We start from the raw sequence: 26,632 nt of genomic DNA on the forward strand, positions 1-26,632 counted from the left end.
CTGAGACTTGGACCTGACCAGGATCAGGACCAGGACTGAAACTGGGATCAGAACCAGGATTGACACTGAGACTGAGACGAGGACTGAGACCAGGACTGAGACCGGGACCAGAACAGGACTGAAAACGGTTCAGTCCTGGTTTAGTCCTGGTTTAGTCCTGGTTTAGTTCTGGTTCAATCCGACATCTCAGTTTAAGTCACGGAAACGGGAAATTTTCATTATCTGTTTTTTCCATTTTTCATTTAAACACAAATAACTGAAAAAACAAATCATTATCTGTTTTTTTTTTTTTTTTTTTCATTTTGTTTATTGTGATGTGTAGAGGCGAAATAAACAGTTAATATTCTACTTTTTCCTCTTAAAACACCTTGACAAGACTTAATCCAAAGAACTAAGACTTAAAAGTGTCAGAACTGTTATTACTTGATGTCGTCTGCACTGAAATGGAGCAAAGGATCATGGTCTATGTAGTTCCCTCTGTTTTTTTAGCTGTTGCTGCATCATAACTCTTCATTTAAGCAAAGAGACTTGAGATTCGAAGCTTTTGACGATACGATATCACAATATTTTGGTTGTTGTTACGTCCGATAATCCACATTCACGAAGATAAAGTTCAGAGTTTTGTTGTGAGGAAGTTGGTTTGAGTTTTTGCTTTCGCAGTGATTCTATTTTGGAAGAAAAACTTGAGTGTTGTTTTTGAAAAGCACAAATCCAGGAAACGGGCTCAGGTCCAACTGTCCCCTCAGCGTCCCCCGTGTCCCCTCAGCGTCCTCCTGTGTCCCCTGTTCCCCTCAGCGTCCCCGTGTCCCCCGTGTCCCCCGTCCCCTAGCGTCCCCCGTGTCCCCTCAGCGTCCTCCTGTGTCCCCTCAGCGTCCTCCTGTGTCCCCTCAGCGTCCTCCTGTGTCCCCCGTGTCCCTCAGCGTCCTCCTGTGTCCCGTGTCCCCTTAGCGTCCTCCTGTGTCCCCCGTGTCCCCTCAGCGTCCTCCTGTGTCCCCCTGTTCCCCCGTGTCCCGTCCCCCGTAGCGTCTCCTGTGTCCCGTGTCCCCTTAGCGTCCCTTGTCCTGTGTCCCCCGTCCCTGTCCCCCAGCGTCCTCCTGTGTCCCGTGTCCCGTCCTCCTGTGTCCCTGTCCCCTTAGCGTCCTCCTGTGTCCCGTGTCCCTTAGCTCCGTCCCCTCAGTCCCCCCGTGTCCCCTCAGCGTCCTCCTGTGTCCCCCTGTCCCCCTTAGCGTCCTCCCCCTGTGTCCCCCCCTGTGTCCCCGTGTCCCCTCAGCGTCCCAGCGTCCCCTGTGTCCCCTCAGCGTCCTCCTGTGTCCCCATGTCCCCCTGTGTCCCCCGTGTCCCTCAGCGTCCTCCTGTGTCCCCCGTGTCCCCGTGTCCCCCTGTGTCCCCTCATCCCCCCGTGTCCCCCCGTGTCCCCTCAGCGTCCCCCCTGTGTCCCCCCGTGTCCCCGTGTCCCCCGTGTCCCCTCAGCGTCCTCCTGTGTCCCCCGTGTCCCCCGTGTCCCCTCAGCGTCCTCCTGTGTCCCCCGTGTCCCCTCAGCGTCCCCTGTGTCCCCGTGTTCCCCCAGCGTCCCCCGTGTCCCCCGTGTCCCCTCAGCGTCCCCGTGTCCCCCCGTGTCCCTCAGCGTCCCCTGTGTCCCCCCGTGTCCCCTCCCCCGCGTCCCCCCCGTGTCCCCTCAGCGTCCCCTGTGTCCCCTGTGTGTCCCCTCCCAGTTCCGTGTCCCCTCAGCGTCCCCCGTGTCCCCCATGTCCCCGTGTCCCTGTCCCCCCAGCGTGTCCCCCCATGTCCCCCTCAGCGTCCTCCTGTGTCCCCCGTCCCTCAGTCCTCCTGTGTCCCCGTCCCCTCAGCGTCCCTCTCTGTGTCCCCTCCCGTGTCCCCTCAGCGTCCCCCCGTGTCCCCTGTCCGTCCTCAGTCCCCCTGTGTCCCCCGTGTCCCCTCAGCATCCCCCTGTGTCCCCCCGTGTCCCTCAGCGTCCTCCTGTGTCCCCCGTGTCCCCTCAGCGTCCCCTGTGTCCCCCATGTCCCCCCATGTCCCCTGTGTCCCCTGTCCCCTTCAGCGTGTCCCCAGTGTCCCCCTGTGTCCCCCCGTGTCCCCCCGTTCAGCATCCCCCGTGTCCCCCAGTGTCCCCCCGTGTCCCCATGTCCCCTCAGCGCCTCCCGTGTCCCCCGTGTCCCTCAGCTCCTCCTTGTCCTCCGTGTCCCCTCAGCATCCCCTGTGTCCCCCCATGTCGCCTCACGTCCTCCTGTGTCCCCCCATGTCCCCCTCCTCAGTCCCCCGTGTCCCCCATGTCCCCTCAGCGTCCTCCTGTGTCCCCCTGTCCCCTCAGCGTCCCCCGTGTCCCCCGTGTCCCCTCAGCGTCCTCCTGTGTCCCCCCGTGTCCCCTCAGCGTCCCCCGTGTCCCCTCAGCGTCCCCCTGTGTCCCCCGTGTCCCCTCAGCGTCCCCTCTGTCCCCTGTGTCCCCCCGTGTCCCCCATGTCCCCTCAGCGTCCCCTGTGTCCCCCCATGTCCCCTCAGCGTCCTCCTGTGTCCCCCATGTCCCCTCAGCGTCACATTGACCTGAAGACTTGTTTTTCCTTCCCGCTCTCTTGGGGCGGGTCCATCAGACCCAAACATTTATTTTCAAATAAATGAGGAGAGTGTACGGCTCTAAAAAGTATTGAAAATCAGATACTAATCGATACCAAAACGAGAATTGAAACTAGATCTTCAGTTTTTGAAGGTATCGATTCAAAAAAAAAATCCCATTTTCAGGACAGAGCAGAACCTTTCCTGAATGTGTTTAGAACAACGTGGATCAGAACAAGAACAAGAGCACAGAGACTAGAACACACACACGGACCTGGTCTAGACCTGGTTTAGACCTGGTTTAGACCTGGTTTAGTCCTGGTTTAGTCCTGGTTTAGTCCTGGTTTAGTCCTGGTTTAGTCCTGGTTTAGTCCTGGTGTAGTCCTGGTTTAGTCCTGGTTTAGTCCTGTAGTCCTGGTTTAGTCCAGAGACCTGGTTTAGACCTGGTTTAGACCTGGTTTAGACCTGGTTTAGTCTGGTTTAGTCCCTGGTTTAGTCCTGTCCTGGTTTAGTCCTGGTGTAGTCCTGGTGTAGTCCTGGTGTAGTAGTAGTCCTGGTGTAGTCCTGGTTTAGTCCTGGTTTTAGACCTGGTCCTGGTTTAGTCCTGGTTTAGTAGTCCTGGTTTAGTCCTGGTTAGTAGTCCTGGTGTAGTCCTGGTGTAGTCCTGGTGTAGTCCTGGTGTAGTCCTGGTTTAGTCCTGGTGTAGACCTGGTTTAGACCTGGTTTAGACCTGGACCAATGAGGATTTCACAGATATAAGGACACATGTGGATACAGGATGGATACAAAGGCAGATACAGGATCTGACCAATAAGGGTCAAAGGGTAATTTTTTCACATAAATATTTCTTCATTATAGCGAGTATTTGTCTATGAAGTATTTCTGTGATTTGGTCGTACAGTTTACGCTGGGGCTGAGCGACACGTCCGGCAGTAGTTTGTGGACTGGGAGACGTGTTTGGACGTCACAGAGTTCAGATGTTGAACAGACTGACGTCCAACAGGGTCAGAGTGAAACGTTCACCCGTCATTTAGTCCAGAACTGATCTTGGATCAGACGGACGCAGCATAGACCTGCACCCTGTCCATAACAGATTACATGTATGTAATCAGAGTACAAATGATGAGTAACTGTATTCAGTTACAGTTACTGTTTCAGTGAGTGGTAATTGGATTACAGTTACTTTGTTGAAATAAATGGATTACACGGCGGGATTTTCCTGTTTTCACATTTTGGGCTGTATCCCTTTCTTTTTTTTTTTCTTTTTTTTCGGTAATTCCACTCGGAAACTAAACTCGGACTAAACCAGGACTAAAACCAGGACTAAACCAGGACTAAACCAGGACTAAACCAGGACTGAACCAGGACTAAACCAGGAAACCAGGTCTAAACCAGGTCTAAAACCAGGATAAACCAGGACTAAACCAGGTCTAAACCAGGTCTAAACCAGGACTAAAACCAGGACTAAAACCAGGTCTAAACCAGGTCTAAACCAGGTCTAAACCAGGCCAGGTCTAAAACCAGGTCTAAACCAGGTCTAAACCAGGACTAAAACCAGGTCTAAACCAGGTCTAAACCAGGTCTAAACCAGGACTAAAACCAGGACTAAACCAGGTCTAAACCAGGTCTAAACCAGGACTAAACCAGGACTAAACCAGTTCTAAACTATGTCTCAAACAGGACTAAATCCTGCTGTGTGGACGTGTTTCCTCGTTTTCTATCAATAATATTTTTAATTTGGTTAAAGTCTGGACTTTTTATTTTCTTTTATCAGACAAAACTTCTTATGTGAAGATTTCCTCGTCTTTGCTTCTCTACAGTAAATCAAGTAATCCAAAGTATTCAGATTACATTACTCACCTTAAGTAATTTAATGTAATTCTGTTACAAACTACATTTTGGTTTATGTAATCTGTAATCTGTAATCTGTAGAGGATTACATTTTTAAAGTCACCTTCCCAACTCTGTTTATAACACGTCCAGTGTTTAGTGGAGCGTTTTCAGTTTGGGTCTAAATGTGCAGAGTTTGTGAGTGAAACGTGTGAATGAAATAAAACACAACTGCAGCTCCGTTTGTGTTTGAGACGAGTAAAACGACATTTTGGGTTTTATTTTTGGTCAGAAGCGCAGTGAAACATGGGCTCTGTCAGGTCGGGCTCGGTGTGTGTGTGTGTGTGTGTGCGTGTGTGTGTGTGTGCGTGTGCGTGTGCGTGCGTGCGTGTGTGTGTGTGTGTGTGTGTGTGTGTGTGTGCGTGTGTGTGTGTGTGTGTGTGTGTGTGTGTGTGTGTGTGTGTGTGTGTGTCCCTGTTAAAATAAGACTCTTCCTGTGTCTGATGCATCTGCTCTATGTTTAAACCTGTCACCATCAAAGAAAGAGGCAAGAAAGAGAGGAAAAGAGAGAGGAAAAGAGAGAGAGGAGATGGAGGGGGAGGGATGGAGGGATGGAGGGATGGAGGGGGGGGGAGGAGACGGAGGAGAGGAAAACACTCAGCTAAACTTCAGGTCAAATATAGAACTGTTTCTTTAGACGACAGAACGTGAATTTCCACTTTAAAGGTTTGAACTTTATGTTCTGTTCACAAGTGTCTTTATATCTGTAAACCAGGACTAAACCAGGACTAAACCAGGACTAAACCAGGTCTAAACCAGGAAACCAGGTCTAAACCAGGACTAAACCAGGTCTAAACCAGGACTAAACCAGGACTAAACCAGGTCTAAACCAGGTCTAAACCAGGAACTAAACCAGGAAACCAGGACTAAACCAGGACTAAACCAGGACTAAACCAGGACTAACTAAACCTAAACCAGGACTAAACCAGGTCTAAACTAAACCAGGTCTAAACCAGGACTAAACCAGAAAACAGGACTAAACCAGGACTAAACCAGGACTAAACCAGGACTAAACCAGGACTAAACCAGGACTAAACCAGGACTAAACCAGTAAACCAGGACTAAACCAGGACTAAACCAGGACTAAACCAGGTAAACCAGGACTGGAAACCAGGACTAAACCAGGACTAAACCAGGACTAAACCAGGACTAACCAGGACTAAAACCAGGTAAACTAAACCAGGACTAAACCAGGTCTAAACCAGGACCAGGTCTAAACCAGGTCTAAACCAGGACTGAACCAGGACTAAACCACCAGGACTAAACCAGGACTAAACCAGGTCTAAACCAGGACTAACCAGGAAACCCCAGGACTAAACCAGGACTAAACCAGGAAACCAGGACTAAACCAGGACTAAACCTAAACCAGGACTAAACCAGGACTGAACCAGGACTAAACCAGGACTAAACCAGGACTAAACCAGGACTAAACCAGGACTAAACCAGGACTAAACCAGGACTAAACCAGGTCTAAACCAGGTCTAAACCAGGACTAAACCAGGTCTAAACCAGGTCTAAACCAGGACTAAACCAGGACTAAACCAGGACTAAACCAGGTCCAGGTTAGAATCTGATTTTCGATGCTGTTTTAACCCTGATCTCTTTTAAAGTTTGATTCATTGGACTAAACTAGAACTAAACCAGGACTTAATCTGGACTAAACTCCTCTAGTCTTTAACTTGGACTCCAAACCTGCACCTAGACTCAACCAGGACTTAAACTGGATTTAAACTGAACAAAACCAGGACTAAAACCAGGACTTAAACTGGATTTAACCTGTACTAAACCCGGATTAAACCAGAACTGAACCAGAACTAAACCAGGACTAAACTAGAACTAAACCAGGACTTAAACTGAACTAAACCAAGACAAAACCAGAACTGAACCAGAACTAAACCAGGACTTAAACTGGATGTAAACCAGGACTACACAAGAACTAAACAAGAACTAAACTAGGACTAAACCAGGATTCAACCAGAACTTAAACTGAATTTAAACCAAAACTAAACCAGAATTGAACTAAACCAGTACTGAACCAGACTAAACCTGGACTAAACCAGTACTACACGGCTCTATAGTCAAACGTGAACCACTAATCTTAAGGTTGTCAGCTCGATCCTCGCTCTGGTTTGTTGTTTCCTCTTGTGTCCCTTGAGCAAGACACTTCTCCTCTGTTTTGTTTATGTTCTTTCTTGGTTTTATGAATTAAATATGAAAGTGTCTGTTCCTGTGGCAGAGTGGTTAGCCCGTGTCCTCCTCCTCCTCCTCCTCCTCTTGACTCTCAGGAGGTTGTGGGTTAGACTCCTGATCTCTGTGAGGAGCTTATGTCCTTGTGTTTGGAGTTGGGGACAGAAATAGAAGTTACTACAGGAGTCACGTGTTGGAGAATAATCCTGCACAGGTGAATGAGGAGACGGACGCTGGCACAAAGTTCAGCGTCTTATCTGTCAGTACATAAGGTCAGTTTACAGTCCAGCGTCAAATCGTCTGCGTCACGACCAGGGACGGGCATTCGATGAAATCTTCTTAATCGATCGTCGGAAGAATTAACGATCGATTAATCATTAACGTTTTTATATTAAAATGATCATCATTATTATTACTATCTGCACTAATCTGGATAAATAAATTCAACTTTACGACATATAAACATAACGACTCTAGAGCCACATCAGCTGTTTGACATTATAATGTGTTTAATTCAGTTTTGTTCAAATCTCACAGAAACAAAACTTAAAACCACATCACTAATTTACATAAACTCAGTGAAGATAAAACTCCAGCTCTTGTGTCGCTGATGTGGTTCAACTTGTGTTGGATTAAAAGACATGACTCAGGTGAATACAGGTCAGTGTGACCAGATTTGTGTTTGTCAAAACCAGGACAGCGTACGGGGGGAGGGGGGCGGGGCCTCGTCATCCACATTGAGCGACTCTCACCTGGAAAAACTTTTTCCCACTGGACACAGAAACATATGTGCTGCTTTATACACTGTGCACATGGACTCACACTTGTCCCAACGCAACGGAAAGTGTGGAATTTCTTGTACAAATCATCGTTAAATCCACATTTGTGCTTCGGTTCGTTACAGACTGACCCACTGTTTGTGAGCTACATGTACACACCTGTTTGGTCACGATACACACAGCAACCTACATTCGGTTTGTCGATTAAAATTAACGTAATCGATGAAATTCTTAATGATCAATTATCGATTAATCGATTAATCATGCCCATCCCTAGTCACGACACAGAGCCTCTGTGTCGACCGACGTGCACCTCCGAAATTTTCTAACTACGCATCGAAACGACGCAGACGATAAGAGCTGTGACCGGTCCCCTGTACCACTGCTCTACTGACATCTCCTGTACTCGGCTTTACTTTCTTTCAATATACATTGAGAAATAATGTCGTTAATGCAGGTTTGACACATTTGTTTACGTTTTGCAGAAAGGAAACTTAAAACCGCATGGTTCTCTTGCATAAACTAAGAGCTAAAAAACAGATCATGGTTCAGCTTCTGTTGGACTTAAAAAGGACACGACTCAGTGGAATATGAGTGTCTTTCTGTGACAGAGGGATGTTGTACTAATGGTGAGTCTGTTCGTGTTAAACTTTTCACAGATTCTACGTCTGCAGGTCACACAGACCATTTATATGAATGGACAGATATCATCGCCCTCTAGTGTTTTGGTGGTGAATTACTTCACGGTGCATAGAAAACTACGGCAACAAGGCGACGGCGGCAGTGCGCGCGAGTCGACGCAGAACTATACTTGACCCTTTAGCCCACTTATCCAGGGCTGGATCAAAGGGACAGTCTAACAGGGACTCCCAGACTTCCCTCAACCCCAGACACTTCCTCCAGCTCCTCCAGGGAACCGCGAGGTGTCCAGCCCAGAGACTTAGGCTACGTTCAGACTGCAGGGTTTAACGCTCAATTCCGATTTTTTTGTGAAATCCAATGTTTTTTCGAGGTCGTTCACATTTCCAGTTAAATGTGACTTGTATGTGACTCCAGTGTGAACATTAAACGGTCCAAAAGTGTCCCACATGTGACACTGGAGACACGACGACGTCAACCGCAGCGAGCGTCTCTGTGTTTACAGAAGTTGTCCAAACATGGACGCAGCATCGAGCACCTGGAGATTTTAAAGTTCCTCTCGTACCGGAGCCAGAACATGAACAACTGACTTGTTTTAAGGAGGAGATTGAGAAGGAGAAGGACGAGGTTTTTGGTCGTGGTGTTTTGTGGTGAGTGGTGATGTGCTTCACTTCAGTCATGAACAATTTTCTCCTACTTCAGTGCAGAATAGTGACGTTTGTGTCTTGTTGATAACGTGTAGGTGGATGAATGCACTTTGGCCGTTCAGACTGAAGTCACATGTCAAAAGATCAGATATGTATCAGTTTCAGGAGCACATATCCAAGTGTCCTGGGTCACATTTGAAAAAATCGGATCTGTGTGGTTCAGACTGACATTAAAAGATCAGATACAGGAACATAGAGACAAAAAATCGGATTTGGGTCACTTCAGGCTGCAGTGTGAACGCAGCCATAGTCCCTCCAGTGTGTCCTGGGTCTTCCCCTGGTCTAGTCCCGGTGGGACATGAACACCGCGAAGGAAACTCATTTGTGCCTCTTGTATCGACGATCTCGTCTAGAGTCCAGAACTAAACCAACTGAAAAAACTAATATGACGAGTTTGTGGAGCTGAACCTGAACAAATAATGAGAAGGAGAAACATTTGTGGATCAGAGGTTTGAGGAGTGAATCTCTCAGAGTTTTCCAGGCCTCTCACTCCGTCTGAAACGATGACGCGGAGAAACTGCAGAAAGACGAAGTGAAGATGATTGAGAGACGAGTGGGTCAAATGTTCATGTGGAGAAGTGGAGCAGTGACGTCACCGAAGTGGGACAAGAGTGAACGGTGTCGGGTGAAGGAGAGGTACAGTTTCAGGGTCACGAGAACGAGAACGACAGGGAAGAGAGAGAGAAAGAGATGGAGAGGGAGGAGAGGAAAAGGAGAGGAGATAAACAGAGGATGAAGAGAAGGAGAGAGGAGAAGGAAAGGAGAGAGGAGCTAGTGAGGATGGAGAGAAGGAGAACTTGACCTGGTTGTGTCAGTTAATTGTCTCAATGTCCGCGGTGTGAAAAAAATGAGCTGGAGCCTTTTCATTTGACTTGAACTCTGTGAACGAACGTCAGAGAAAAATACTGGACACACGATCAGGATGTTTGTTGTGTCTGTGAATGTCTTATTTATCCGGTTGAGAGACTTTAATGTTTTTCTCACATAAAACCTTGAGTGGAGGAGATCGTCTCTGTGGTTGTGGTGTGTTTATATTTATGCTCCTCTAAAGACTCTGAACACAGATTTACACTAATATAATATACTAAGTAAGTCTTTATTTATATGGCGCTTTTGTCCCCAAAGACACTTTACAGAGCATTATTCATTCACTCTATACCTGGTGGTGGTAAGCCTCTGTTGTAGCCACAGCTGCCCTGGGGCAAACTGACAGAGGCGCGACCTGTAGCATGTTTTGGGTTGATGGTTGAAACCGGAGGAAACTCATCCAGACACGGGGAGAAACATGCAAACAGAAACAGAAAGGCCTGGGCGACCCGGGGATCGAACCCAGAACCTTCTTACTGTGAGGCATGAGTGCTCAGCTCAGCTCAGCCACCGTGTCTCCTACTATAACATAATATAATAAAACTAAAACTAATTTATATTTCTACCACATAACAACTGTTGGGACTGAAGGATTATTCTCAGTTTCATCAAAATCACAACATGAAGAGAATTTCCTCCACAAACAACAAAATCTCCTCTGACTCTGCATCAAAACGTCTCAGTCTGAAGTTTAAATCTGCACAAACATCTGAACTCTGATTCTTTTATTATTTGTCACTTCAGATTTCAGTGTTTTTGTCGATTGTTGTGGACGTGTTTTAAAAGTGATTTTATATATATATATTTATCTATCTATCTATCTATATATATATATATATAGATAGATAGATAGATATTATAACTGCACATGTGCTAAAACACTCAAAATCACATGATTATGTGATTGTGTTGTCCTTAAGAAACATATAAAAAAATAAAGAAAAATAAAGTAAAAAAGAAGAAGAAGAAGAAGTGTGGTCTGTTCATTGTTAAACACAACAGAAGAGTTTTATCAGACAGAAGGTGTCACTTCTGCAAAACCACCAGAAAGAAAGAAAGAAAGAGAGAGAGAGAAGGATGGAGAGGGAGGAGAGAGAGAAGAGATTGATTAGAGATGCAAAAAGGAGAGAGAAGAGAGGGAGGAGAGAGGAGGAGAGGAAGAGAAAGGAGAGAGAGATTAGGAAATGAGAGAGACAGGGAGGGAGGAGAGAAGAAGACGGAGAGAGATGAGAAAAGCAAAAAGAGGGAAAGAGAAAAGCGAGAGAGAGAGAAGAGATCGATTAGAGATGCAGAAAGGAGAGAGATGGAGAGAATACAAAATAGAATAGAAGAGAGAGAAAGAATGGAAAGAGGGACTGAGAGGAAAGAGGGTGAGAAGAGAGAAGAGGAAAGCAGAAAGGAGGGAAAGTAAGAGAAGAGAGAGAGAGAGAAGAGGGAAGAGAATGATTAGAGATGAAAGGAGGAGAGAGAGGAGAGATGAAGGGAGGAGAGAGTGAAGAGGAAAGAAAGAAGAAAGGAGGGAAAGTGAGAAGAGAGAGAGAGAGGGAAGAGGGAAGAGATCGATTAGAGATGCAGGAAGGAGAGAGAGGAGAGATGAAAGGAGGAGAGAGTGAGGAGGAAAGAAGAAAGAGGAGAAAGGATAGAGAGAAGAGAGGAAGGGAGGAGAGAAAGACGAGGTAAAAAGAGGAGTGGACGGGACAGAACACGACAGAAGAGAGAGGGTGGGAGGAGAGAAAGAGAGAGAGGAAAGGAAGGAAGGAAAGGAAACAGAGGATGCGGTTTCACGTTCGGCGCTGAACAGACGACAGGAGACGACAGGAGACGCGTCCACCAGCAAATTTATTCACATTTTTGGACGTTTTCGCTCGAACCAAAATCTCTTAATCCCGTTTGGATCCTGCGATTTTCGAAACGGCGCGTGGGCGGAAGCGTAAGGACACATGGAGGACAGCGAAGGAGGCATCGTTAAGGGAGTAGGAGACGAGGAGAGGGGACGAGGATGCGAGGAATAAGGACGCAGAACTCGGGAAGGTTTTCAGAATTTGGACTCGGGAGCGAACGGAAGATGAAGAAGTTCTGACCATGTGGAGACCGAGTTTTACAGGCAAGACGCGACCAAGACTGGATTTATACGAGTCCTGGTTTAGTCCTGGTTTAGTCCTGGTTTAGTCCTGGTTTAGACCTGGTTTAGACCTGGTTTTGTCCTGGTTTTGTCCTGGTTTAGACCTGGTTTAGACCTGGTTTAGTCCTGGTTTAGAGTCCTGGTTTAGTCCTGGTTTAGTCCTGGTTTAGTCCTGGTTTGGTCCTGGTTTGGTCCTGGTTTGGTCCTGGTTTAGTCCTGGTTTAGACCTGGTTTAGTCCTGGTTTAGTCCTGGTTTGGTCCTTCTGTAGACTTGGATTGGTCCTGGTTTGGTCTTGATTTAGACCTTGTTTAGTCCTGTTTTGGTCTTGGTTTGGTCCTGGTTTAGACCTGATTTAGACAAGGATCAGTCCTGGTTCAATCTTAGTTTAGTCCTTGTTTAGTCCTGGTTTGATCCTGGTTTAATCCTTGTGTAGTCCTGATTCAGTTCTGGTTTAGTCCTGATTTAGTATTGGTTTGGTCCTGTTTAGTCTTGGGTTGGTCCTGGTTTGGTCCCAGTTTGGTCCTGGTTTAGACCTGATGTAGACAAGGATCAGTCCTGGTTTAGTCCAGGTTTAGTCCTGGTTTAGACCTGGTTTAGTCCTGATGTAGACTTGGATTGGTTCTAGTTTAGTCCTGGTTTAGACCTGGTTTAGACCTGGTTTAGACCTGGTTTAGTCCTGGTTTAGACCTGGTTTAGTCCTGATGTAGACTTGGATTGGTTCTAGTTTAGTCCTGGTTTAGACCTGGTTTAGTCCTGGTTTAGACCTGGTTTAGTCCGGTTTGGTCCTGGTTTAGACCTGGTTTAGACCTGGTTTAGTCCTGGTTTAGACCTGGTTTAGACCTGGTTTAGTCTTGATGTAGACTTGGATTGGTTCTAGTTTAGTCCTGGTTTTAGATCTGGTTTCGTCCTGGTTTGGTTCTGTTGTAAACTTGGATTGGTCCTGGTTTAGTCCTGGTTTGATGTAGACTTGGGTTGGTCCTGGTTTGGTCCTGGTTTAGTCCTGGTTTGATGTAGACTTGGGTTGGTCCTGGTGTGGTCCTGTTTACTCCTGGATTAGTCCTGGTCTAGTCCTGGTCTCATCCTGGTTCAGTCATGGTTTAGTCCTTGTTGGTCCTGCTTTAGTCCTGGTTTGGTCCTGGTTTATTGCTGGTTTAGTCTTGATTTAGTCTTGATTTAGTCCTGGTTTGGTCCTGGTTTATTCCTGGTTTAGCCTTGATTTAGTCCTGGTTTAGTCCTGGTTTGGTCCTGGTTTATTCCTGGTTTAGCCTTGATTTAGTCCTGGTTTAGTCCTGGTTTGGTCTAGATTTGATCATGGTTGGGTCTTGGTTTAGTCCTGGATTGGCCCTAATTTTGTCCTGGTTTTGGTCCTGTTGTAGACTTGGATTGGTCCTGGTTTGGTCCTCGTTTAGTCTCGATTTAGCGCTTGTTTAGTCCTGGTTTGGTTTTAGTTTGGCCCTGGTTCAGTCCTGGTTGTGTTGGTTTGATCCTGGTTTGGTTCTGGTTTAGTCCTGGTTTAGTCTTGATGTAGACTTGCATTGGTCCTGGTTTGGAACTTGTTTAGTCCTGGTTTAGGTTCTAATAACATTCTATTTATTATTTTTTTGTTTGTTTTGTTTTGTTTTTAATTTTATGTTATTTAATTTTATGTTATTTAATTTTCTGTAATTTTATTTTATTTTAATTTTTTTTAATTTTAATTTTATTTAATTTATTTAATTTAATTTATTTAATTTATTTTAATTTAATGCCAGACTGTGAAACATTCCAGACAAAACACAAACACCTCCACTCGAAAAGTTACACAATACGCCTTTAAAGCATCGTCCACAGCTCCAGGTTTAAACTTTTTTAAATTTTTTTATTTATTTTTTTGAGCAGAATTAAAAGTGTTTAACGGTGTAGCTGCATTTTTTGCCTTTTTAATATTTAAAGAACAAAAAGTGAAGAGTTCCAGACGTCTGTTTCCACTTCTGTTTCCGGAGTCGTGTTTTTTGTGTGTTTTGGTGAAACTGGACGGGATCAGGGCCGTGTGACTGTGGCAGAGTGGTTAGCCCGTCTCCTGTCAGTGAGGAGGTTGTGGGTTAAACTCCTCGTTTCTCTCAGTTCAGTGTTTGCAGGTTCTCTCTGTGTTACTGTCACGTTGATCCTGTTTTTTTCCTGAATCTGTTTGTCTCGACCCAGATTCGGTTTTGGAGCCGTTTTGGAAAACCTCATTTTCATTTTTATGGAGGCTTAAATTAGACGTGATCACCATGGAAACGTTTAAACCTGTTAAAATCCATAAACGATCCATTTTAGAAGAACAACACACAACAAACACTGAGGATGTGATGACTAGTCCTGGTTTAGTCCTGGTTTAGTCCTGGTTTAGTCCTCGTTTAGTCATGGTGTAGACTTGGTTTAGTCCTGCTTTAGTCCTGGTTTGATCCTGGTTTATTTCTGGTTTATTTCCTGGTTTGATCCTGGTTTAGTCCAGGTTTAGTCCAGGTTTTAGTCCTGGTTTATTTCTGGTTTATTTCTGGTTTAGTCCTGGTTTAGTCTTGGTTTAGTCCTGGTTTAGTCCTGGTTTAGTCCTGGTTTAGTCCTGGTTTAGTCCTGGTTTATTTCCTGGTTTATTTCTGGTTTATTTCTGGTTTGGTCCTGGTTTAGTCCTGGTTTAGTCCTGGTTTAGACCTGATGTAGACTTGGACTTGTCTCTGTTTGCAGGTGAAGCTCAGAGTCAGTTGAGGTTGTGGTACTTTTTTTAAAACCGCAGTAGTGCAGGTTTTGTGCAGGTTTTGTGCAGGTTTTGTGCAGGTTTTGTGCAGGTTTTGTGCAGGTTTTGTGCAGGTTTTGTACAGGTTTTGTGCAGGTTTTGTGCAGGTTTTGTACAGGTTTTGTAAGGTTTTGTGCAGGTTTTGTGCAGGTTTTGTGCAGGTCTTTAATCCAGACGAGTCCAAACTGTGGCCCAGGGACCAAAAGCCTCAAAAACCTCAAACCCGTTTGTCTTGGCCTCATCCAGACAAACTGGCTCATATTATTTCAAATAGTACTTTGTACTACTACTGTTGCTGCTACTACTATTATTACTATTACTTTTACTACTAATAATATTATTACTACTACGAGTTGTTACACGTCAAGGGGCTTCCCTTATAAATAAATAAATAAATAAATAAATACTACTACTACTACTACTACTACTACTACTACTGCTGCTATTATTACTTCTACTAGTAGTTTTTGAAACTCTGCCTTGATAAAGTGAGTATCAAACGTTGTTTTCTGTTGAGGAGGCGAGCGCCTCGTTCTGTTATAAATGTTATAAATATTTACATTTATATTGTACGACACGTCTGTTTTTGGGGTCCAGTTCTTGGGCTCAGCATTACACACTTACTGTGGTTTTGTCTTTGAGCAAGGCACTTTATCTTCCCTCACCTGTGTGACTGTGTGACTGTGATGGGAGAGTCTGTCCCAGGGCAGACGTGGCTACAGACGAATCTGATCAGTTCAATGTGAAGTGTTTTTAATAATGTGATGATTGTATCTCAGTTGATCGAGTGTTTATCACTGATCTGAAGGTTGGCAGTTTGAATCCCGCTCCCATACAACATTATTGGTTGAGTGAGTGCTGTTGTTGTGTCCTTGGGCAAGACACTTAACTCGCCCCCAGTGTCTGTGCTCTGGTTAATGAATGTGGGTGAGTAGTTTCGCTCTGGGCCTTGAAAGTGGAAAAGTGTTTTTTAAAAATGTGACCAGTGTCTTTAAACACGCTTTAAAATGTTCCGCAGTGTCGGCGTCCTCGCTCCTCACTAACCTCCTCCTCCTCTGTGCTCTTCGGCAGGTATCCGTCCTCAGATCATGAACGGGCCGCTGCACCCTCGCCCGCTGGTGGCGCTGTTGGACGGCAGAGACTGTACGGTGGAGATGCCCATCCTCAAAGACCTGGCCACCGTGGCCTTCTGCGACGCTCAGTCCACGCAGGAGATCCACGAGAAGGTACAGGGTTCTATTCCCGCGCGCACGGGCCACCAGAACGACCCACCGTGACCGGGTTCTGGAAGTAGACTTCTTATTCGTTCAGGTTGTCGGTGCGATTCCAGCTCCCACACTTTAAACGGTAAATGATAAATGGTCACAAAACGCTTTACAACAAATAACCACTCACCAATTCACACTCACATTTATACACCAGTGTGCGCAGACACTGGGTGCGAGGTGAGTTAAGTGTCTTGCCCAAGGACACAACGGCAGCATTCATCTGTAGGAGCTGGAATCGCACCACCAACCTGTAGGTCAGTGGATCTGATGTTCAACCGATGATGTTTATGTCGAACCGCCAACCTTCAGATCAGTGGATAAACGCCGCACAGAGCTACAGTCGCCCCTGAGTACTGTTGTTGTTGTTGTGTCCTTGGGCAAGACACTTAAACCCCCCTCGCCCCCAGTGCCTTTGTGCTCTGGTGTGTGAATGTGAGTGTAAATGCTTTGAGAGATTTGAAGGTGGAAAAGCTTTGTATAAAAATGTGACTACCGTATTTTTCAGGCTATAAGTGGCACTTTTTTTTCATGGTTTGGTTGTTTCCTGTGACTTATCCTCAGGTGCGACTTATAGATTAAAAATTTCAGACTGACAGGTGTGAGAGGCTCTAGACTTGTGTGTCAGTTTTCTGTAAATGTCTCCTGCAGAAAAAGCCTCTGTCCTGCTGTAAGTCGTGAAATATTCAGCAGAAAACTATAAACGAGCAGCAGAAAGAAAGTTTAGAGCGAGTGAGAGGATGGAGAACACAGACTCACAGGAAGCGGGCGGGTCTGCAGCGCAACTTTCCTGGAAGTCACTGGACGACAAAGCCTGGACTTCAGTGACACAGAAGTTGCGCAGCAGTTGTTCAGTGATTTGGAGTGAGATGGAGAGTTTGATAAACTTGTTCTGTTCTGTTGTTTATGTTATATTTATCTGAAGAACTGTTCATATGTGACGTTAACAGTCTGTTGTTCTCTCTTCTGTTGTTATTATTACTAGAACTTTCCTTTCAAGATGAAATGTCTGTTCCTGGTCCCTGATTTTATAAAATAAATTTCCCCTAAAAAGTGCCACTTATAGTCCGAAAAATATGGTATTTAGTTTTTTGAACTATTCATATTTGACAGTTTATGTTCATGGGAAAAATGAATGGGAATTTTGCTTCTGGAACCAGAACAAGGTGTCGAGCTCCATGGGTCCGTGCTTTTCTCTGTGCTGGAATCAAAATTAATTTAAGTGACAAAAACACGTCCAGGAGTTTGGTGCTGTGGTCTGTGGGTCAGTCCGGTGAATCTGAATAAAAACAGGATAAACGTCTCACTCCAGATGTGAGCTGTGTTAAAGCAGGAGTGTCAAACATACGGCCCGGGGGCCAGATCCGGCCCTCCAAGACCTTTAATCCGGCCCTGGGCTGATTTTCTACTCAAATATTTTAATTATATTTTCTATTAAAATCTTGTTAATTTTCTGTGGTGTTTATCACAGCAGCGTCTCCAGCGTCTCTGTACGTGGCCCCTCCCACCAGAGCAGCACAAATGAAGACTTGTCTCTTTCCAAACGCTCTTAAAGGACGATCGTTTTGACTGTTGACCGTGACACCCTCATCAGAAAAATGTCCAACATGAGAAAAGTGGAGCCGAGTGCAGGATTTTACAACAAAAATGGACTTATTCCTGTTTACAGACAAGTTCATGTTAAAACTTTGTGTTGAAATTACATTTTTCTTAAAGTTTCAGGTTGTTCATAATATTATAATATTTTGTAAAAGAAAGAGTTCATGAGTTTAAAAAGATTTGTGTTTCTCTGCACAAATATTTGAACTTATTGTTATTTTTGGGGTTTATATGACATGAGTTTTCTGATCCGGACACTTTAGGATCAAAGTTGGTTGGATACGACCCCCGGAACAAAATGAGTTTGACACTCCTGTGATTATGGCTCAGATTTTCTTAAAAACATGAAAAACAGAACATTCCATGTCGGTATAGCAGGCATAAACATTATTTTACAAGCATCTAAGCATTTTTTTTATGTCCAAAAAGTTGTTTAAACATGCTGTGTGTTTTGTATGAAATAATGTGAATTTTTTTGTTTGTATTTCTGGTCCTGTAGCTTTTATTACTAGTCAGTCTGGTGCCACCTAGTGCCTCCGCTTAATTTCGTTTCTCTCCAGCGACAAGGTCAGGAATCAGAATCCACTAGACAGTTTGTAAAAACCCCTGAAGTGCAAGTCTGGTCACCAGCCAATCAGTGAAGAGACAAACATTCTGTGTTATCAGTGATTCCCGAGATCGAGGATTTAAAGCTGAAACAAAGAGAATGTTTGGTGAATTTTATCAAGAGGAAAGACGTTACTGTCCTTCTTCCTACAGGATTTGGAGCATTACATATGTCACGACCAAACAACAGCGATTGGTTAAATTAAAAAAGTACCCGCCTACTGTCGAGCGAACGAATCCTAATGCAGCGAGGTCAGACGGTTTCCACAAAGTGAAACGAAGTGATGAATCAGGCTATTTTATTCCATCCATATGACACAACTACAGCATCTAATAGTGAAATAACAGGATGTACTCGGAAAAAAGGATGTATAACACTTCATTTGGGGGTAAAATTTGCAGTTTTAAAAGCAAAATTAAGAAAAAAATCCAGACGAAGTGTACTAAAACTGCTATTTATGTTATGTTGTGTCGCTCGGAAATTTAACCCCCAATTTTCTCACCGTGAAAGTAAATAAAAACATCTTCTCATGTTGTAAACCGTATTCGTGTGTGGCTGTATTTTACTCGTCTAATTTCCCTTCGGTCTCTTCGTGCTCCTCCTCTTCCTGCTGATCTCTGATACGAAAACCTCTTCTGCAAAAACACGAGGCTCATTTAAACGCACGACTTTATTACTGTGTTTATCTCGACGAGCGTTCTTCTATCTTCCATCTCAGAGCGCCGGTGTTTTTGTAATAAAGAAAAACACAATATCTGTTGCCGTTCTTATCTCGGGCTCTCGCTGTTCCGCGCGTTCATCTGAAGTGATTTGCATAAAGATAATTGAGAAGAGACGAGATGTGAGAAGCGTTTCTATTCAATCACTTGTAAAAAAAAAAAAAAAAAAACACGACTGGAGCTCGTCTGGTTTCCGCGGCGCGTCGTAAAAACATCTGATTAAAAAATAAAAGACGATTTATTTAGTTTGTGGTTATGAATTTGGGGTTAAAATCTGTTTTCGGACGCTTTAATACCGAGTAAATCCACAAATGTTTGATGATTTTTGTGTTTCTCCAACCAGACCACAACATCTGGGAGGGCATCTGACACAAAAACACATCTGCATAGGCCACAATATGGTACATACCTCGATACAGTGCACTTTCTATTCGATACGATATATTTCAAATTGATTCGATACGGTTCAATAAAAAATAAAGGCTAAATCGTGGCTGTGATACTAAAACTCTTTGTTAAACCACTTCATGTGCAAAGTTCATATGAAACACAAACATTTTAATTAGGGGTGTCAAATTATCGCGTTAATTGCGATTAATTAATTACAGTCATATTTAGCGCGTTATGTTTTTTAATCGCGTTAATCTCATTTTTAATCTCTTACTTAAAAACTTTACTGTTTCTGTATGCGAGTTGCTTTATTATAAAATCTGTTTTTATGTGTTGTTGGGACAATATCAAGTAATCCAAAGTATTCAAATTACGTTACTCACTTTAAGTAATTAAATGTATTAAGTTACAAACTACATTTTGGGATCTGTAATCTGTAATCTGTAGGGGATTACATTTTAAAAGTCACCTTCCCAACACTGCAGATTAGTAACAGTAACAATAATGATGATACTGTGGAATGTAAGTGACTGCATCTGTTAAAGTTTGTTAAACAATAAATGACTTTAAAGTCACTTTTTTTTGTTCTATATCAGTGTTTTGATCTGCCACAATAATGTAATAATGAATTTAAATGAAAATACCTCAAATTGAAGCTTTTCTCAGCAATTTTTAGGTGAGATTAAAAAGAGATTAATTTAGATTAATTAATTACAGATCATAATTAATTAATCTCTCAATTTTTTAATCGCATGACAGCACTAATTTTAATCATCAAAACAGTAAAAATATCAAATGTGTCGCATAAATGAGTTTCCTTTCACTCCACAAGCAACAAAACTGTAGCTGTAAATAATTTAGTAAAACACACCTAAAAATCCTCTTGGTGAAATATCGATACAGTAGCCCACGATATCGATACTGTATCATCACATTAAACAATATGATATATTGATATTCCGATATTTTTGCACACCCCTAGTACATACCTCGATACTTAGGCCACGATATGATACGATATGATACGATATTCGATACGATATTCGATATACTAAATGATACTAAACGAGGTCTGCGTGGGACAAGGTACCTTATTTATTTTCATTCCCGCTCCCACCTGCATCTGCGACAAATCCCCCAAGATGGAGACGTTTTCTTTCTTAAAGGTTGTATAGAGGATTTTTTTAATGTTGTGCCTGCGTGACACCACCTTCCTCCTCCACAGCTCCTCAGTAGAAACATCTCCTCCCGCCTCTTTACTCTAGAAATCACGCTTGTTTACAGCCGTGCGCGTTCAAGAATTACTGTTGAAGTGACCTGTCTAGAAGTAATTTAGTGACCGATGCGTCAGTTTTTAGTCCCTTCGTCTGCTTCAGTCGCGCCATCGCTGGAAGAGATCTCCAAGAATCACCTCAGTTTGGCTTTGCTCATTTTCCACTTCTCTTCATCTTTCAGCAACTTCAAAAATGTACTTTCTTTTGTGGCGAACTGGTCGTGGATTCTCGTCCGCCATCGCGACAAACTTTGAGTGAACTGTGTGGAAGCTACAGTTTGAAAAAGCCTCTAAGAACCGCTGCGTAAACTACATAATCCCGGCGAGTCAGTTACACTAGAAACGTAGGGAGTTTGATTGACAACCCCTCAGCCAATAGAAAATGAGGCAGCCTCGTTTTCTATTGGCTGATGTTTATCTGGCCTCACTACGTCCACAGTTGATAGATTTTCATTCTTTTTGGTCATCATAATTACAAAGCTGCTGCATCTCTGTAATGGTATTTTAAACTTTCATTGACAATTTGAAACTAAAAAAAAAATCCTCTGTACAACCTTTAAGCTCTAAACACAGAGAAGCGGAAAAGAATTGTCTAAAATGTGTGTGAGATTAGACCATTTCCACAAATTTAGGCTGCTAAAAATGTTTTTATTAATGCCAAATAAAATATCCAGCACAAATGATGCATGATATGCTTACATGAATCATTTGTATGTTTTACTTTACATATTTAGTTTGCGGGACTGCAGTTTATCATCCCACCCACCCGCTCCCGCAATGAGTTCAAAATGTGTCCCCCGCCGAACTGTTTTGCATCACTCCTCTCTTCTAAAAGTCTTTGTTAAACCTCTTCTTCAAGTTCATATGAAACACAAACATTTTAATCATCAAAACTGTGAAAATGTCAAATGTGTCGCATAAACGAGTTTCCTTCCCCTAAACAAACAACAAAACTGTAGCTCTATAACAAAATAATTTAGTAAAATAAACCAAAAAATACTCTTGGCAGTATATCGAAACAGCAGCCCACGATATCGATACTGTATCATCACAAAAAACAATACGATATATCGATATTTTGATATTTTTGTACCGTCCGAACAGTGATACAGGAGGATGGGAGTCATGCCAGTGTGTTTGTGTAGGTATCATTGTTAGAATTAAAGCCCCATCGTGGAACTTTTTTGTCAAAACTTACTCAACATGAAGTATATTTTTAGATGAAAAACGCGTGTCCTCACTGTGAGCTTGGTTCCTTTGGCTCTAATCTTCCACAGTCTGGCATTAAACTCACCTAATTCCAAGGAGAATGTTCCTCAGTACGATTTTAACTCCCTGTTTCCATGGAAATCTTCTCACCTGGTTGACCTCGGGTTCTTGTGTCTCTGGTTTATTTGCAGGTTCTGAACGAGGCGGTGGGGGCCATGATGTACCACACCATCACCCTGACCAGAGAAGACCTGGAGAAGTTCAAAGCTCTGAGGATCATCATCCGGATCGGGAGCGGATACGACAACATCGACATCAAGGCGGCCGGCGAGCTCGGTGTGTGGGCGGGGTCTGGGGCCAGGGGGCGGGGCCAGTGCTGTACGCTCAGTTGCCTAAAGGCCGCTCCACACACTACAGGAGAATTTGCCCGATTTTGGCGGCAATTTGCTTCTCCCCGAGTTCAGGGAGGCGTGACCTGAGTTTTGACTTTGATTTTGAAGCTGCTGTGCTCCTCGCTTATAAAAACGTCGCCTCAACAATAGTTAAAACGAGCTTTGCAAAACTTAAAAAAATATACGGAGAGGCAGCCGTACACTGAACATACACACCGTTTTTTTATAAATGAGAAACGTTTTTTTTTTTTATGTATTAAAATATTTTGCACAATTTATAAATTCTTTACGAATATTTTGGGAAGTGATTTTGACGCATGTAGGCTGTAGGCTGGTATGTGTATTTAGATTTTAATTTAATTATTTGTAGGCCTAAACATGCAGGTTTACGGAAGTTACGTTGTCAAGCGCAAAATGTTCTTTGTGTCTTTTTATGTTCTTCATTAGGTTCAATATAGACAATAAAGTAAAGTGTTTTTACCTTGTTGACGTGTTTCGGCTGAACTGTCCCCGGTGTTGGTGGTGACGTGTCGTATATCAGCTGTTGTTACTTCCTGTGGGCGTGGTCAGACCTGATGGACCTGCAGGTGGCTCGGACTGACCACGCCTCCCGTCGCCCGGTGTCTCTGGAGGAGGGTGTCCAGGTGTGTGAAAGGAAGAACGCTCCGTCATCACGGTTAATCCTGTCCGTGCCTCGTTTCCTGATTTCACCGTCCCTGATCCAGAGTTTGAACCTCCTTTCACACCTGGGACGTCCTCCTCCAAAGAACAGCGGGCGACGGGAGGCGTGGTCAGTCTGAGTGACCTGACCACGCCCACAGGAAGTAACAACAGCTGATACACGACACGACAACACCAACACCAGGACGGTTCTGAAGATTCAGCAGCAGAAACATGTCAACAAGGTCAATACACTTTACTGTATTGTCTTTAAAAAGAACCCAAGACGTTAAAGTTACACTGTTGTCAACATCAGGTTTCTCTCTTGCTTTACAGCGCCCCCTGTTAAAAATGACTTCCATCGGCCCCGGCTAAACTAAACCTAAACTAAACCAAGGATGTTTCAGTGGTGGAATGTCAGGATGTGCAAGTCCTGCTCTGCTGGTCTAAAAAAATATCTGAATCACAGACTGATGTCAGTTATATTATTATTAAATCATTCCAAATGGTCTGTCCTCTTCCTGTCGGAGCTTTTCCGATGCTCGTGCTGCTTCCAGACGTGTATTTTCATATTAAAACATTTGACCAATCACATTTCAGCCGTCACTTGTTGCCAGGCAGAATCAAAGTCAAAGAAGTGTCCCTGAGGTTTTCACAATCCGTCCTGCAGAACCTCGAACAAAATAAATGTGGATGAAACTGTTGCTTCAACCAGTCAGATTTTGAGTTGGTGTCACCAGGAAGTTTAACAACGAACGACAACGAGACCAGATTCAGACCCGTGACTGGACAGAGAGAACCAGGACTACACCAGGACTACACCAGGACTACACCAGGTCTAAACCAGGACTAAACCAGGTCTAAACCAGGTCTAAACCAGGACTAAACCAGGGCTACACCAGGACTACACCAGGACTAAACCAGGACTACACCAGGACTACACCAGGACTAAACCAGGACTAAACCAGGACTACGCCAGGACTACACCAGGACTACACCAGGACTAAACCAGGACTCTAAAACCAGATCTAAACCAGGACTAAACCAGGTCTAAACCAGGACTACACCAGGTCTAAACCAGGACTAACCAGGACTACACCAGGACTAAACCAGGACTACACCAGGACTAACCAGGACTAAACCAGGACTAAACCAGGACTACACCAGGACTAACCAGGACTACACCAGGACTACACCAGGACTACACCAGGACTACACCAGGACTACACCAGGACTACACCAGGACTACACCAGGACTAAACCAGGACTAAACCAGGACTACACCAGGACTAAACCAGGTCTAAACCAGATCTAAACCAGATCTAAACCAGGATTAAACCAGGTCTAAACCAGGACTAAACCAGGACTACACCAGGACTACACCAGGTCTAAACCAGGACTACACCAGGACTACACCACGATTAAACCAGGTCTAAACCAGATCTAAACCAGATCTAAACCAGGACTACACCAGGATTAAACCAGGTCTAAACCAGATCTAAACCAGATCTAAACCAGGACTACACCAGGTCCAAACCAGGTCTAAACCAGGATTAAACCAGGTCTAAACCAGCTCTAAACCAGGACTACACCAGATCTAAACCAGGCCTAAACCAGGTCTAAACCAGGATTAAACCAGGTCTAAACCAGATCTAAACCAGGACTACACCAGGACTAAACCAGGTCTAAACCAGGACTAAACCAGGTCTACACCAGGTCTAAACCAGATCTAAACCAGGTCTAAACCAGGACTACACCAGGTCTACACCAGGTCTAAACCAGATATAAACCAGCTCTAAACCAGGACTACACCAGATCTACACCAGGCCTAAACCAGGTCTAAAACAGGACAACAACAGGACTAATCTTGGACTTGAGAGAGAGTGAGAGAAAGTGTCCGCAAAGCGCGATCAGGCGACAGCTGCGCCGAGTCCCGTGCGGCGTGGAGCCCCGGTCCCGGCGCGGTCCTTTCGTCTGCGGTCACCCGACAGTCTACATGGGCACACCTTCGGGCCAATCCCGTCAAACAGTCCTGGTTTAGTCCTGGTTTAGTCCTGGTTTAGCCCCAGCGCTCCTCACTTCTTCTGCGTGCACAGAATCTCCACGGCTCTACTGTGTTTCTATAGAATAAGACGCTTTTATCACCATAAAATATTTCTTGAGGAGGATTGTTTCAGACTGAAGGCCGAGGTGTGAAATGCTCCACCGCTGTGAAATCTGGCAATAAAAACTGAAACAGGAAAGAGGAATTTATGCAACCTTTGATTTAATTTATGGGCAGATTGTTTGAAGAAATAAAATAATAATAATATATAGATAAGAATATTCTCTGGCGACCCAAAGTGAGGAGCTCATTCTGCTTTCATGTCCAGTGTTTTTGTAATTAAATAATAATCAGTCAAATCAGTGACTCGGATCAGCTGATTTCATCACATTCACTTCGTATCTGGGACAGAACTTGACCACCCCGGGTTTGTCCAAGGTCAAGGCTCAATAGAGAATAACAACAATTTAATGATTCAATTAGAACATTTCATAAAAACAAAAGCCACGGGGAGTCACCAGGGACAAAAGTCAAATCACAGTCTCCGTTTTGTAATTAGACGAGTTAGAAGGCGCTCGTATCTCGGCGTAAACACCTCGGAGCTCGTCTCTGCGCCGTCACAAGAATAATAAAAGGTGCGGGTCTGAGCCGGTCGTGTTTTCAGAGTTGACGTCGGCGCTTCGGCCTCGGGAGACGCTCAGAGGAGTTTGGTTTAATGAAATGGACCAAAGCGGAGAGACTGTTGTGAAAAGTGACACTTGGACCTCACCCGGAGATTTACAGAGACCAGAGCGTGAGTCATCTGCACCGGGGACGAGTCAAAGCAGAGAATTAGAGAATTAGAAACAGCTGAGTTAAAAGGAAGGAATACAAATAAATGAAAAAATAAAGGCTCCATATTATGATATTTTCTTTTCTAATGTCTTTTCCTCGTCACAAACAGACCTGGAGTTGTGTTTTGTTTCGTTCATACATGTTTAACGCTCAAACCCTCCTCTTCCTCCTCCTCCTCGTCTCTTCCAGGTATCGCGGTGTGTAACATCCCGTCTGCGGCGGTGGAGGAGACGGCAGACTCGACGCTGTGTCACGTGTTGAACTTGTACCGGAGGAACACGTGGCTGTACCAGGCTCTGCGGGAGGGCACCCGGGTCCAGAGCGTGGAGCAGATCAGGGAGGTGGCCTCAGGCGCCGCCCGCATCCGAGGAGAAACGCTCGGACTCATCGGGTTTGGTCAGTATCCGGGATCACATTCTACTTTGTCAAAGTCCACAAATGTTGTGTCTGGTATTTTCACTTATTGGCCAGACCCAAAATCTCTCTGTGTGAGGTCATTATTATTATTATTATTTTTGCTGAGCATCTGTTTTCATTTACAACAGAAGCTCAGTTGGTGAAGTGTTCAGATCCACTGACCCACAGGTTGGCGGTGTGATTTCAGCTCCCACAGATGAATGCTGTTGTTGTGTTCTTGGGCAAGACACTTGGGGTGCACTCACACTAGACTTTAGAACTGGATCACCCCTAAAGCTTTGGTACATTTGTCCAGTGTGACACAGTCAAGACTGACCTGGTTGGAGGAGGTGGGCCAAAGCACGGCTCGGTTACTCCTGTACGTGCACAGGCACGACCTCACTGTACGAGCCCTGTGTGTTACTCATACGATAAAAACTCTGCTCTAAAACAGAGTGAATCCACTCTGACCTTCAGAAACGACTGTGGACGGTGACAGACGTTTTGTAGCTTCATCTCCTTCTCTCTTCTCTCCTCTGCTCTGTTTTTATCTTCATAAACTCACAGAGGAGCTGCAGCAGGCCTCATATCTGTCTCACTATTTAATAAATATTTCTGCCGCTGGACTTATTTCCTCCACTAAAGCGTTTGCTCTGCTGGGAAACATGTAAACAAACAGCGTCGTGCGCTGACGTCATCGACCGTGGCTCGGTCGGTTGTGCGGTCGAGCCT

The 26,632-nt window shown here is 44.4% G+C and overlaps 1 protein-coding gene across 1 annotated transcript in view; it reads left to right on the plus strand.

The window, feature by feature from the left end:
* LOC110168505 (C-terminal-binding protein 2-like) overlaps positions 1-26,632 on the plus strand; it is a 69,432-nt gene that overhangs the window by 20,325 nt on the left and 22,475 nt on the right. The window contains exons 2-4 of the mRNA XM_055149905.1: positions 15,584-15,738; positions 21,766-21,910; positions 25,694-25,900. Of these exons, the coding sequence (XP_055005880.1) occupies positions 15,584-15,738; positions 21,766-21,910; positions 25,694-25,900 (507 nt within the window). The remainder of the gene's footprint in view (positions 1-15,583; positions 15,739-21,765; positions 21,911-25,693; positions 25,901-26,632) is intronic.

Source organism: Boleophthalmus pectinirostris, unplaced genomic scaffold (assembly GCF_026225935.1).
Source record: "Boleophthalmus pectinirostris isolate CB_2022bp ecotype Guang Dong unplaced genomic scaffold, ASM2622593v1 HiC_scaffold_14, whole genome shotgun sequence".
NCBI classification, from domain to species: Eukaryota; Metazoa; Chordata; class Actinopteri; order Gobiiformes; family Gobiidae; genus Boleophthalmus; species Boleophthalmus pectinirostris.